The sequence below is a fragment of the Eulemur rufifrons genome, chromosome 19, assembly GCF_041146395.1.
Source record: "Eulemur rufifrons isolate Redbay chromosome 19, OSU_ERuf_1, whole genome shotgun sequence".
In the NCBI taxonomy this organism is placed as follows: Eukaryota; Metazoa; Chordata; class Mammalia; order Primates; family Lemuridae; genus Eulemur; species Eulemur rufifrons.
Window position 1 is genome coordinate 22,244,949 of NC_091001.1, and position 12,751 is coordinate 22,257,699.

General features: G+C 39.2%; 1 protein-coding gene across 1 annotated transcript in view; it reads right to left on the reverse strand.

Moving 5' to 3' along the window:
- LOC138400288 (cytosolic beta-glucosidase) overlaps positions 1–11,326 on the reverse strand; it is a 105,690-nt gene extending 94,364 nt beyond the window's left edge. Inside the window, exon 1 of the mRNA XM_069495328.1 lies at positions 10,886–11,326. Within this exon, the coding sequence (XP_069351429.1) occupies positions 10,886–10,943 (58 nt within the window). The 5' untranslated portion in view covers positions 10,944–11,326. The remainder of the gene's footprint in view (positions 1–10,885) is intronic.
- Positions 11,327–12,751: the final 1,425 nt, after the last annotated feature.

A 12,751-nucleotide genomic window follows, 5' to 3' on the forward strand; every position in this document is an offset into this window, starting at 1 on the left:
CCAATGTAAAAATGGGTAATGTTTCAAAAACCTTGTTTATGAGTCACCTACCCAGAAACTCACCATTGCCTCTTACATTATGTTCCAAATTCCCAGGACAACCCCCAAATCTATTTATCTCATTACACACCTGAAGAGTATTTAGTGACACATACCCCCATTTACAACATTGTTCCGTTGGGGAGATAGTCTCTAAATTCCCAGTCAGGTGGCATGCAAATCCATTTCTACCTCCCTTCAGAGGTGCATGGGGAAAGATTAGAGAATGAGAACGAAAAGTGAATGAGATCAGATAGTCCCAGGAATCAGAATCCAGTTAATCCTATACATACCTTCAAAAAATGCCCTTCTCTAAATGATTATTGCTCATTAGGACCAAAGAATTGCAACCTCCACTATCAAGAGAGAGATTTTCAGAATTTGACGTGGCTCCTACCCTCTCTTTGTTACATAGTTGAAACAAAAACATCGTTTTAAGGGGATTTGACATTGAATCTGAAACTATACAACCTCTTGTCTATATTTTCAGTTTTCCCCTAACTCCATTAACTGCATATTGTAATTAGTATACATTCTGAATATGTCTTAAGTCGATCCATCATAGGAAATAGCTTCCTATTTTGATGCAATTTTAAACCAAATAAATTTACAGTTTCAAAAATATAAAATAAGCCCTTTCAGGTTAAAAAAAAAAACTAACTTTTTTTCTATTATTAAAATGTAAAGGATTTTTAAATCTCATTTATTTTGTCAATTGGTTCTGCTTAACATTCTTCAGCCCAGTCCACTCTCAATTATCCACGCTAAGGAAGGGGGATCAGTGGCCTGGATAATCTAAACAGCAGACAATTTTAAAAGCCCTTGTATTTGGCCCGGGCATATTTTACAATCAAATTCTGATTATCCACACTAATGAAAGGAAGAAGAGACACCTTGAGAAAGATCCAAAGCCAATATAGATCTGCTCAGCTGGCTTAGGGCACCCCAAGGCAGAAGGCCATATTGAGTAGTAGAAGGAAAACAGCAGGGTCCCAGCTGATGGGATGGTGACTACCCACACCATACAAAACATACACACATAGTGACAATATTCAATTCAACACTTCTCATTATATTAGTCATCTTTAGAGATACAGAGTTATGTTCAAACAGCCTCAGGTAAAAAGGCATATTATTCATGTTGTTCCAAGTAGTTTATATATTATAATAATAGTTTGTATGTACTAAAAACCTCTTTGAGGGGTTGCTTTTGCCCCATCAGACACTGAGCCTCTTTCTACCACTACCAGGCTCACAGTAATACTCTTGAAAGAGTAGCATAAAGGGTAAAGATAAAAGAGGCAGTATGCTGCAGTAGAACAAGCTCCAGCCTGGAAGTTAGGAAGCCTGGATCTTCATCCCCTTTTGGTCTCTGTTCATGCTGATAGTCAGATGTGCATTCAAGCAGCACGTGCAAAGGTTCAGAGGCATGAAGGTCATGGCACATTTAAAGAATTGCATGCACTTCATTTTGGTCAAAGAATATGATACAAATGGGGAAGAAGCAAGAAATGAAACTGGGGGTGTAGTCAGAGATAAAATTACAAAGAGTTTTTTCTTCCATGCAAGAAGTTCAGAAATTAATAGACCATCTATGGCTATACCACCCTGAATGGGCCCCATCTTGTCTAATCTCGGAAGCTAAGCAGGTTTGGGCCTGCTTTGTACTTGGATAGGAGGAGATATTGTCCTGTGGAAGGTAAAAAGACATTAAAAATTTTAAAATAGTTTTTGAAATTTATTTATCACCGTTTGCATAGGACTGTTCTAAGCATTTGATATTCATAAACATACTTGATATTTACAACCACCCCAAGATAGGCACTATTACTGTTCCCATTTTACAAATATGGAAACCAAAACCTGCAAAGCTCAGATATCTTCCAAGATCAGATAACTGGTAAGTGATGGAGTCAGTCTGTTTGATTTCAGAGCTTATGCTCTCACTCAAGAAATGGAATAATGTGGTCAGAATTGTAAAAGACCATGCCACGAGCAATACGCAGGAGAGATCTGAGGACAGTGAGAGGAGGGGAGGAGACTTTTAGAAAACAAGAGATGGTAAGTTCCAGAACTAAAGAAATGGTCACAGTAATGAAGAAGAGGGGTGCAATCAAGAGATTTAGAGGAGATAGAATAAAAAATGATTGGTTAAATGAAGGAAGGAGTAAGAGGGAGGGTCTAACATGAGTCTCATATTTCCAGCTTGGGCACTCGAGTGATGCCCTAATAATGTTTAAGGAATCACGTAACCTTGTGCATCAGTGAACTCAGCTGGAGTGCAATCCCTCCCAGATGGGCAAGCCCAAGAAGGAACAGCACAATTGCTACCGTTTATTTCTAGTACGATGCTGGCATGTAGTCATGGAAATAAACAAATGTCCTGTCTTGGCTGATTAATTTAGTGGTGACAAAAAAGTTCATGCACATATATGTGGGCCACTATCTAGGGCCCATACTCCAAACAAATTGTTGAGATACAGCTATTTTTATCTTGTTTCTTAAGTTTAAATATATTGACTCACATTTAGCTTTCTGTGTAACATCCATGTGTATTGTAGAAAGATAGGTAAGAAAGAGAGGGCACAGGAAGAGGAGAAAAGAGGCAGAGGCATGTTATAGCTTATCAAGATATTTTTAAGTATCTTAAGAATAACAAAACCATTTACAGAATGCTCCTATCAGGGTAAAAGAAAAAAACAATGTATGTGTCCATGTTAAGTCTGTACACAAAATTTTAAAGTACCTCTTTGGGTGATTTTTTATTTTATTTTTCACTTGTTTGCATTTTTTAAATGTTCTACAATTATCTTGTACTATTTTCATAATAAAAATTTTTTTCTAAATATATGTGGTAACCATATATTCTATTCAGAAGTTTGCTGGTACAAAAGAATACACAGATAAGCAGTCAGAACCTTACCAATAAATAACCCACATATACGAATAGCAATGGAAGCAAATATCTTTCATCACTGCCCATGAAGCCAACTGAGGTACTGGAAAACTTGGTACATGGAGAATCTGCATGTTCAGAAATAGAGGGAGGTAACAAATTATGAAAAAGTCAAATGGTTTAGATCAGCTGACCCCAGAAGCAGATGACATGTACCCTTTCTTGGCAGAGTACCCACCTCCACCACGGCTTTTCTCATATTGTCTGAATATTTCACTCTCTCTTGTTATTAATACATTGTCTTAAATTCCGTTCATTCTGTATTACCTCATTTTCTTAGTCTGTTTGGGCTGCTACAACAGAATACCGTAGACTGGGTGGCTTATAAACAACAGAAGTTTATTCCTCACAGTTCTAGAGGCTGAAAGTCCAAGATCAGGGTGGCAGCAGGATAAAGTTGTAGTGAATATTCCTTCCTGGTTCACAGAGGGCTGTCTTCCCTGTGTGTTCTCACAGGGGAAAGCGGGTCTCTGGTGTGTCTTTTATAAGGCAGGAATCCCATTTACCAGGGCTCTGCCTTCATGATCTAATCGCCTCCCAAAGCCCCAACTCCAAATACCATCGCATTGGAAATTGGGGCTTCAACATATGAATTTAAAAGAGACACAAACATTCAGTCTATAGCACTCATCCTCTTGATAAAAAGTATACGATTAGAAAATTTCCGTAAGTTAGGTGTATTAATAATGACAAAAAGGATGATAATAGTAAGAAGGGGAGAATTTGTTCTTAACTTTGAATAATACCTCACAGTTGATGAGGCAAGTCCATACATTAATGCATGCTGATAAAGACTTACATGTCAGTTTATATTATATTAAAGTCTTTGTTTCTAATTCAAGATGAAGAGCAGTGTATACATATTTAATTCCTTTCTCTCTCACAAACCCGTTGAAATGACAGTAAATAAAAGAAGGAAACCACAACCGAACTGAAAATTTAAAAAGAGCCCCAGTGGAGTAACACAGTTACTAAAGTGCTTCTCTAGGTCAACCAGTACAGAGAAAAGACCAGGCCTCAAAGCAATCACCACGGAAATTAGTTAAAGAATTATCTGTCTTACTGCTGGCCTGACCAGTTTCTCTCCTCCACACACAGGGCAGTTGTGCTGCCATTAGCCTGTGTTGAAGTCCCAGGATGTGACGGAAGAGGACTCCCATCATGGGTGTTGAGGCAGGCGAAAAACATAGACCAAACTTGAGTGTTAAACATGAACTTGAAGGGGAGTGGAGAGAGGAAACACAAAAGTACAAATCAAGCACACTCTTGCTTAAGGTCCTTGTTACCTGGCAGTTATCAAGGTCTAAATCTGGGCCGTCTCCCTCACACACCTTTTATTTATTTATTTTTTTTTTTATTTTATCTTGTTATGGGGGATACAGAATTGCAGGTTACATACGTTGCTCCTGTACCGCCTTTCCCCCCAAGTCAGAGCTCCAGGCGCTCACACACCTTTTATGAGAAGACTGAAGTCAACAGATCCCACCCACTCACAGAGAATTCTATTTCCTATAGAGTCATCCCTGTCTCAGCTAATAGAAGTATCTCACTTCAAAGGAAGCCTAAATCCTTTACTGATATTAATCAACATATTCTTTCATTCATAATCATGAACCAGCACATCAGGCATTTGACAAAAACACGTAGCACAGTCTTCAAAGATTCAACAAAGATAAGGACCACAAAAAAAAAAATAAAGTAGCCTGAAGATCTTAAAGATGATATTTTTTTTAAAAGAAAGAACTAAATTTCTTAAAAAATTTTATTGTAAATTGATAATTTATAATTATGTATATTTATAGGGTCCAAAGTGATGTTATGATTTAGGAGCACAATTTGGAATAATTAAAGCAAGCTAGTCAACATATTCCTCACCTCTAACACTCACCATTTTTTGTGGTGAGAGCGTTTGAAATTTACTCTCTCAGCAATTTTGAAATGTACAATATTCTATGATTAACTCTGTTCACCACACTATCCAATAGACTGCAAAAAAAAAAAAAAAAAAAAGATATTCCTTCTAAGATTTTGTACCCTTTGGTGTCATCTTCCCATTACCCCCATCCCCCAGCCTATATGACCACCATTCTACTCTCTGCTTCTGTGAGTTCAATTGTTTTAGATTCCACATTTAAGTGAGGATCTGCGATATTTTTCTCTTTGTGCCTGGCCAATTTCACTTAGCATAATGTTCTCCAGTTTCATCTATGTTATTGCAACTGACAGAATTTTATTCTTTTGTAAGACTGAATAGTATTCCACTGTGTATATATTTCACATTTTCTTTATCTAGTCATCTGTTTATGGACAATTATGGACAATTCTGTATCTTGGCTATTGTTATTAGTGCTACAATGAACAGGGGAGTACAGACATCTCTTTGACAGATTGATTTCAAATCTGTTGAGTAAATACTCAGAAGTGGGATTGCTAGATGGAAAACTTAATTTTTTAAATTAGCATTCTTAAGGAGAATTGAGGAGTGATGGCATACAGGAAAAAAAAAAAACCACATGGCTTCCTGCAAAATAAACAATAGAAGAATTCATTTCTAAAAGGTAGAAATATGATTGTCATAATGACAATATTCAATATTAAATAAAGGAGTTGAAAAAATGCAGCTAAAGTCCAAACACAAAGTACAGTCACTTGGAATAAAAACTTAAGAAATCAACCCAGATCCAAAGAGGCACAAAATGTAAGAAAAAAGTTTCCAATATTGATCCTATGAAATTTCGAAAACAAAGAGAGAGAGAGAGAGAGAGAGAGAGACAGAGATCAGGAGAGTCAAAAAAAAAAAAAAAAAAAAAAAGACAGAGAGAATTCTGAGGCTTAGAGAAGTTAAGTGATTCAATTCTCCAGTAGGCCATAGAGTCTGATATATTCCAGATGTGTCCCATTCCTAAGCCCAAGGCTGAAGTTCAATCAATACATATAAATGTGGCCCCAACAGTTGTTTATGGCTGGTGTCCACTCTGATGGTCAATGCAAGTGCCAGTCTAGACTATGCCTACTGTTTACAGTTGGCATCTGATTGGTTAGTGTGGGTGGCATACTAGTGGATTAATATTTGCATACCTTCCCTGCCTAAACCTATGCTCCCTTCGTGGTGCCTGCATCATTAATTGCCTGGTACAATAAAAAAGGAGGGTTTTTTGAGATTTTTGTTGATATCAAATTTGAAACTGGGGGAAAGAAATAAAGGTGATTTCTGTCATACCAACTTTTAAGCCATGATAAATTTCATGATAAATGTTTGCTTCTCATCTTCCTCTTTCTCTACACACCAAGAAATAAAGATCCATGCTTTAAGTCTGTTCTCCCTCCTTCCTTCTTTGGTGGTCAGATAAGGAGTAGCTCTGTCTTTCTTTCCCTCTTCTAGAAAAGTACCAAGGGCAGTCAGGAGATCAATCCAAGGAGTTTAGTAGAAAATAGAAACCAAGACACACAGCCGAAAGTGGTTGAGTGGAGAAAGCAAACAGGACGTGGTCTAGAGAAGTATGAAGGGTGTGCTGATGTCTATGTCAGGTAGGTGAGATGTGTCTCTAACTCAGGTTTGTATGCACCAGTTGAGTTTTTAAAAAGGACCAGAGAAGAAACAGCCTGTATAGAATCACCATAAACCCTACCTAAAACCACCAAATATAGCTGCCCTGTTCATTTTCCCACTGTTTTCATGGAAAAAAATAACCTCTTATTTCTTAACTATAGGATTCCACCTTTAACACACCAAGACAAACAGATGGCCAAAGTCTGAGGCAAGGCCCAGTTTCTGCCAACATAAAACCAAAGTCAAAGTTAAATCCAAATCAAGCATTGGATTAGCATCCAGTACAGTATCAAAGGTTCATAACGGCTTCATAAAACTGAGGCTGTTGACTCCTAAGAACCACAGATACAGATCCTGCTAGGAAACATTAACAAAGTCGTTTAGACTTTGCTTAGAATTTATGGGATTTTGCAGAGCATGTTCACCCCTTAAGAGCCTTCCTGAAATCACTGGGAATTATAAGCTCATAGGAACTATAGAATTGGGTCCTAAATGTCATTTTCATAGCTCCGCCGGGGACTACCAAGAAAGTAAACAAAATGCCAGTCAGCTATCTGCTGTTTTTTTCCCTCCAGCCAAAAACAGAGGACAGAGTCAGCTTCACAAAGGGTTAAAAATCATGGGAATTTTTTTCTGTACTTAAAAATATTACATGAGACTCACATCTATATGTGCCATGATTTTCTGCATTTTCTTCCCTGCCTCTTAGTCTAACAAACACATTTTATAGGTTTTACTAGGTTCTTTACAACTCACCTAAAACACATAATTTTCCTCCTGCTTATACCCCTTATTTATTATTTATTTATTAGATTTATATTGTGCTTTCCTCCAAAAGGCTCAAGGCACCACACAGCCAACTCTTATATAATAAACATTAAACTCTTCTTTAAAACCATAAACAGTGAAGTAGCCAGAGGAGAGGCAGAAGGGATACGAACAAGGACAGGAGCAGGAAAGGCTGTGAACCTTGGGAAATATGCGGCCAAGTAGTCAACATGTCGGGAGGCCTAGTGACCAGAAGGCCCTGCCCCTCTCGGAGGGCCCCGCCTGCAAAGACCCTGACAGTGCCTTCCAGTCCAGTGACAGAGCCAAAGTGTCTCCATTTCTATGCAAGAGTGAGGGAGGGTGTGCCAATTATCCCTCACGGCTTTCAAGAGAGTTTTTGAAAACAAATATACCTACACAGACAACTGTGCTTTGAAAATCAGTGGAAAGAGATACATGGCAATGTTTTATAACAAATCACCAAAATGTTAGATTTTTTTACAAATACAATTCATGATCAGTCCTCAGTTCTGCTGAGTGTCTGCAACTTCCAAAGGCTCTGTTGACTTTCAGAGGCCAGGGCAGCACAGAAGTCCAAAGATTATCAAAATTGGAAAGTGACAGGCTGTGCCCAGCTTTTAAATCCAGGCCACATTGATCTGTCAAAGCCACATGTTGACCTCTTATACCATAATTCAGGCAATGGTGGAAGAGTTGGTTAAGCAATAACTTTCCTGGCAGCTACTGGCAGAACTAGTTAAAAATGAGCACAGAGACAGTATATCCTCATCAGCAATCAAAACAAAAAATGACCACACCCACTAAATGGAGTAGACAATGTACAGAGTGGTGGAGAATGCAGCCAGCAGAGAGAAGAATAATAATAGTATTGATATCAGTATTAGCATTTGGTGAGCACCGTGTGCCAGGCACTCTTGTGCTCCAGTTATGTATGCTAAACTTTTTAACACCCATAACCAATCTACAAAGAGGGCATGACCATTTTTCAAATTTTACAAATAAGGAAACTGAGTCTCAAATAAATTATTTTCCCAAAATCACTCTGCTATTAAGTGCTTGAGCTAGGATTCAAACACAGCACAAAGGATAGGTAAGAGCTCCTAGTGTGGAAAACAAGCAAACAGAAAAATTGCTCAGCGAGCTGACAATGATAGCAGGCTGATGGCTCTTGGCACGGCATGTTGGATCAAGTTCCCTACCCTGAAAGCTGTTGATAAAGTTAATAGCAACTTAAAGGTCACCAAAAAAGACCTTAAAATAAGGCAGAAGCAATCCCAGTGCAGAAGACCACGGGACAAACTGCCTCTAGACAGACAGAAAAGGTGCAGCAACATTGAGATCCTGTGCAAATGGGAGAGCAGAATGGACCGGCCAAGGCTACCTCCAGCTCCTAAGTTAGCAGCAACTGGAAGTTGGTAATTGAAACCCTCTGCATTGTCTTGTATGACTAAGTGCATATGTATGCCAAGTTAACTGTAGGGCTCTACAGGAATCATTCTCAGTAATCCTTTTGTAACCCTGCCCCAAATATGAATACCACACATTGAGCACCTACTAAATGCAAAGCACTTAACATACACTATCTTAATTAAACCTCATAGCTATGCTATACAGTAGATACCATAATAATCCCCACAGAGAAGTTGAGTAACCTGCCCAAAGTCACAAAGCTAGTAACAAATAGAGACAAACCTCAAGTCATAACTGCCATGCTCTGCTACTTCTAGAACCTGATCCTACTCACTCCATCCCAGTGCTCTGCCATCCCCTCTCTGATTTGCTGGACCTCTTCCTCTGAGGAAGAAACTAATAGAGAGCATCGCTTCTGTTTTTACTCCTAGACAGCCAGCCTATTTCAGTCAACCTCTATGAGCAAGTAGAAATTGTCTGGGAGAGGATGAAGGAAGATACCATGTCATGAGAAAGGTGGTATGGAATCCCTGCTACTCAGGACATGCTCAGACACTCCTTTAGAAGAGCCTTGTATCACAGAGCATACGTGTGTGATAATAGACACAGCCCCCCTGGGAGATGTCGTCTACGTGGCAGATAGCAACTGTGTAACAGAGATTCCTCATTCCCCTGCCGGAGGTCGCAGAAATGGTAATTGAAGTTTGGAATCGTAAGCAGCATGAATTGTGCCAGGATCAACCTGTACTCTGTTTCTCTGTCTGGAAAAAAAAATCTCCCGATAGTCACATGGCTCTCTCCTTCTTGTCCCTGAAGTTTTAGATGAAATGACGCTAGTTCACAGAAACTTCACATAACCCTTTATTGCAACCTCCCATTATCAAGGTAGCACTTACCGTAGCAGTAGTTATTTCATTGATTGATTTACTTGTTTTTCTCGGTATATTAGTTTTCTAGGGGTTTTGTAACAATGTGCCACAAAATGGATGACTTAAACAACAGTAATTTATTCTAGAGGCTTGAAGTTCAAAATCCAGGTGTCAGGAGGGCCATGTGTTGTTCTCTGAGACTCTGGGTAGAACCCTTCCTTGCCTCTTCCTAAATTCTGGCAGTGGCCATTTGTCCCTGGTGTCCCTTAGCTTACTGCATCATTCCAATCCCTGTCTGTTGGTCATGTGGTTTTCTCCTTACATGTCTCTGTGTCCAGATCTCCTTCTTCATAAGAAGGACACGTTATATTGGATTAAGGGTCTGCCCTACTCCAGTATGATCTCATCTTAACTTAGTTAACTTCATCCTCAAATTTCTAGTTCTGACCTCCAGAACCAAAAGAGAATAGATTTCTGTTGTTTAAGCCTCACCATTTACTGTAATTGGTTGCAGCAACCCTGGGAAGCTACCACCATAAGCTCATGTAGCTTTGTTTAATCCAGGGCTTTACACACTTATTTGATCCTATCAATATTGTTTCCATGGTAGCTATTCACAATCCCAAATTCCTTAGGGGGAAAAATGCGTAGTTTAGAAAAGTAAAGCTAATCTTCCTATTTTACAGATGGAGAAACTGAGACTCAGGGAGGACAATGGATTCACATAACTGGTGTGTGGAAGGAGGGAGACCAGAACTCAGGCTTCACGGCCATTCTGGGTTCTCTTTGCCATTAGATAGTTGCTCCCCTTTAGTTCTCAGCTGCCCCAGGAAATGGGGTGGTGTACAAGATCAGGCTCTGTGCTCACTAGGAATAGTATAGGGCACTTTTCCCAACTAATGAGGGGTTCTTTGAAGGAATTCACCCAGTATTTTTACAGCCAATACAAGAAATTGTTCCCATTTTTAAGGGGGGTTGGCGCAACGTGTTCAAGAAACCAAGAACAAAAGCAGCTGGTCCAATGTAAACTGATATCTCAGATAAGCTTGGATGGAGTGAAAATACAGCTGTATCTTGGTCTTCACCCCCTCACCCCATGTGTCTACAGAAAGAGACAGGAGAATGTGAGCTTCCCATATTCAACAAGGGAAATCCGTTTCATTTATAGCATACGGACTTTCCAATCCTTTTCCTTCTTTCTTGCCTCCTTACCCCGCCATCTTCCCAGGCATACAGAACACACCAGAAGTAATCCACTCCAGCGTCTCCTACCTTCTACTTGATAAGCTGCCGTGGCTGCCCCCCATCCAAATCCTGCAGGAAAAGCCATGGTTTCAGAAGAAGCCGACTGGAACCCTCAGCTACCAGGGCCTCAGCACCCTTTTTAGCCAGAGGAGCAGGGCAATTGAACAGATGGTCCTCTCACCCCAGACTGGAGTCTCCAAATGCAAATATATAGCATACAAGAAGGCAACGGGATTAAAGGATCCCGCTTGATTAGCCACAGCCTTGATAAGAAATCAGCTACTCTGTACAAGGTGAGCAATTGTACTTTCTCCTCCCAGCACTCCCTGATTCTTAACAGAGTTGGATCAGGCTGGGTGCTGCTAGGCAGGGCACCTTTTCACCTGATCTTTCCCTTTTTAAATAACACAAGGAAATTGTTTTGAAAAGTCATACGATCCTACTTTCCCCTTAGCCAATTAATGTTAATGCTTGATCCCTACTCCTTAGAGATAACCGTTTTTAACTGTTTCTTTTGGTATTTATTGCTATGTTGTTTAAATATTAAATAATAATCTGATAGTGTTGCTTATTTTCTTCAGTTTTAGATAATCATTGACTTCTAGATATAGGTGGGGAGGATCTAGTACATTCTCTCTCTTTCTCTCTCTTCCTCCCTCACCTTCTCCTCTCCATCCAACATGATAAGATTGCCTTTTCTGTTTAAATAAATGTGATATTTACGTTACTATGCCTATGTATAGTTCACAGCTGAGTCATGTAGTATACCATTCTTACGTGCAAAGTCTTATTTTCTCTGGGGTTAATCCACTGTCTGCTCTTTATATTTATTTAATTTGCTCTATGCCTATCACTAATTCATCCCCAAACACTCTGACAGAAGTATAAATCTCTGAGTTGTTCAAACAACTCTGTTTTCCTGCTCCATTCTGCACTGTTTATTTTTCAGGTCATCACGGAGTCCACGATCTCCTTCATATCATTCAGAGAGACTCTTTCACCTCTTCCACGGTCTTTCTCGCTCTTTGTTTCTTCTCCCCTTTTATGGGCACATTTTCAAATAACTTTCTGATGAAAGGGGCATGGGGAGATAAATATTTTGAAGCCCTATGGCTATAGAATTATCTTTTGTCTAACAAGGCATTTAATATGCAGTTTGCTTAGCACAGGATTTTATGATGGAAATAATTTTCACTCAGAATTTTGAAAGCATTGGTTCCCAGTTTTCTAGTCTCTAGTGTGGCTATTGAGAAGTTTGATGGCAATCCAAGTCCCAATATCTTATTATAACCTGTTTTTGTTCCCCCAGCCCACCCTCTCTGATTCCCAAGCGTCTATTTCTGAAATTTCACAGTCGTGTGCCTTGATGTGGGACTTTTCTTCCACTGTGCCGGGTACCCCGTGGGTGTACCACTGGAATGTAGAATGTGGAAATCAGGGTAAACTGGGAGAGGGGTCCATGGGAACTCTGCACTATTTTTGCAACGTTTTTTGTAAATCTAAAATTAATCCAAAATAAAACGTCGTTAAAATAAAATGCCAGTGGAGAGAGGAGTTGGGAATAATCAAAGAGAAGAGGGTTGTTTATTCAGTTTCATCAAGACCACAGCAAATCATCCTACATTGTCTAATGACAGGAACACAAGGTTTGTGTATAACTAGGTTGAAATCCTACCCTCTTCAGTTGTCTTAACTCTAAGAAGAAAGAAGTGATTACATATAAAGGGAAATGTGGGAAGGCATCTAAGATATTTAGAGGTACATGTTTGGTGAAAGAAACCTTAAAAATGCAGGGCAATTTTAAATTTAGTCCCATAGTCATTCAGTTCTGAAGCAATCTTTATAAATTGAGTGAAAACAATAAATATTAAAATATTTACACGATCGAACACT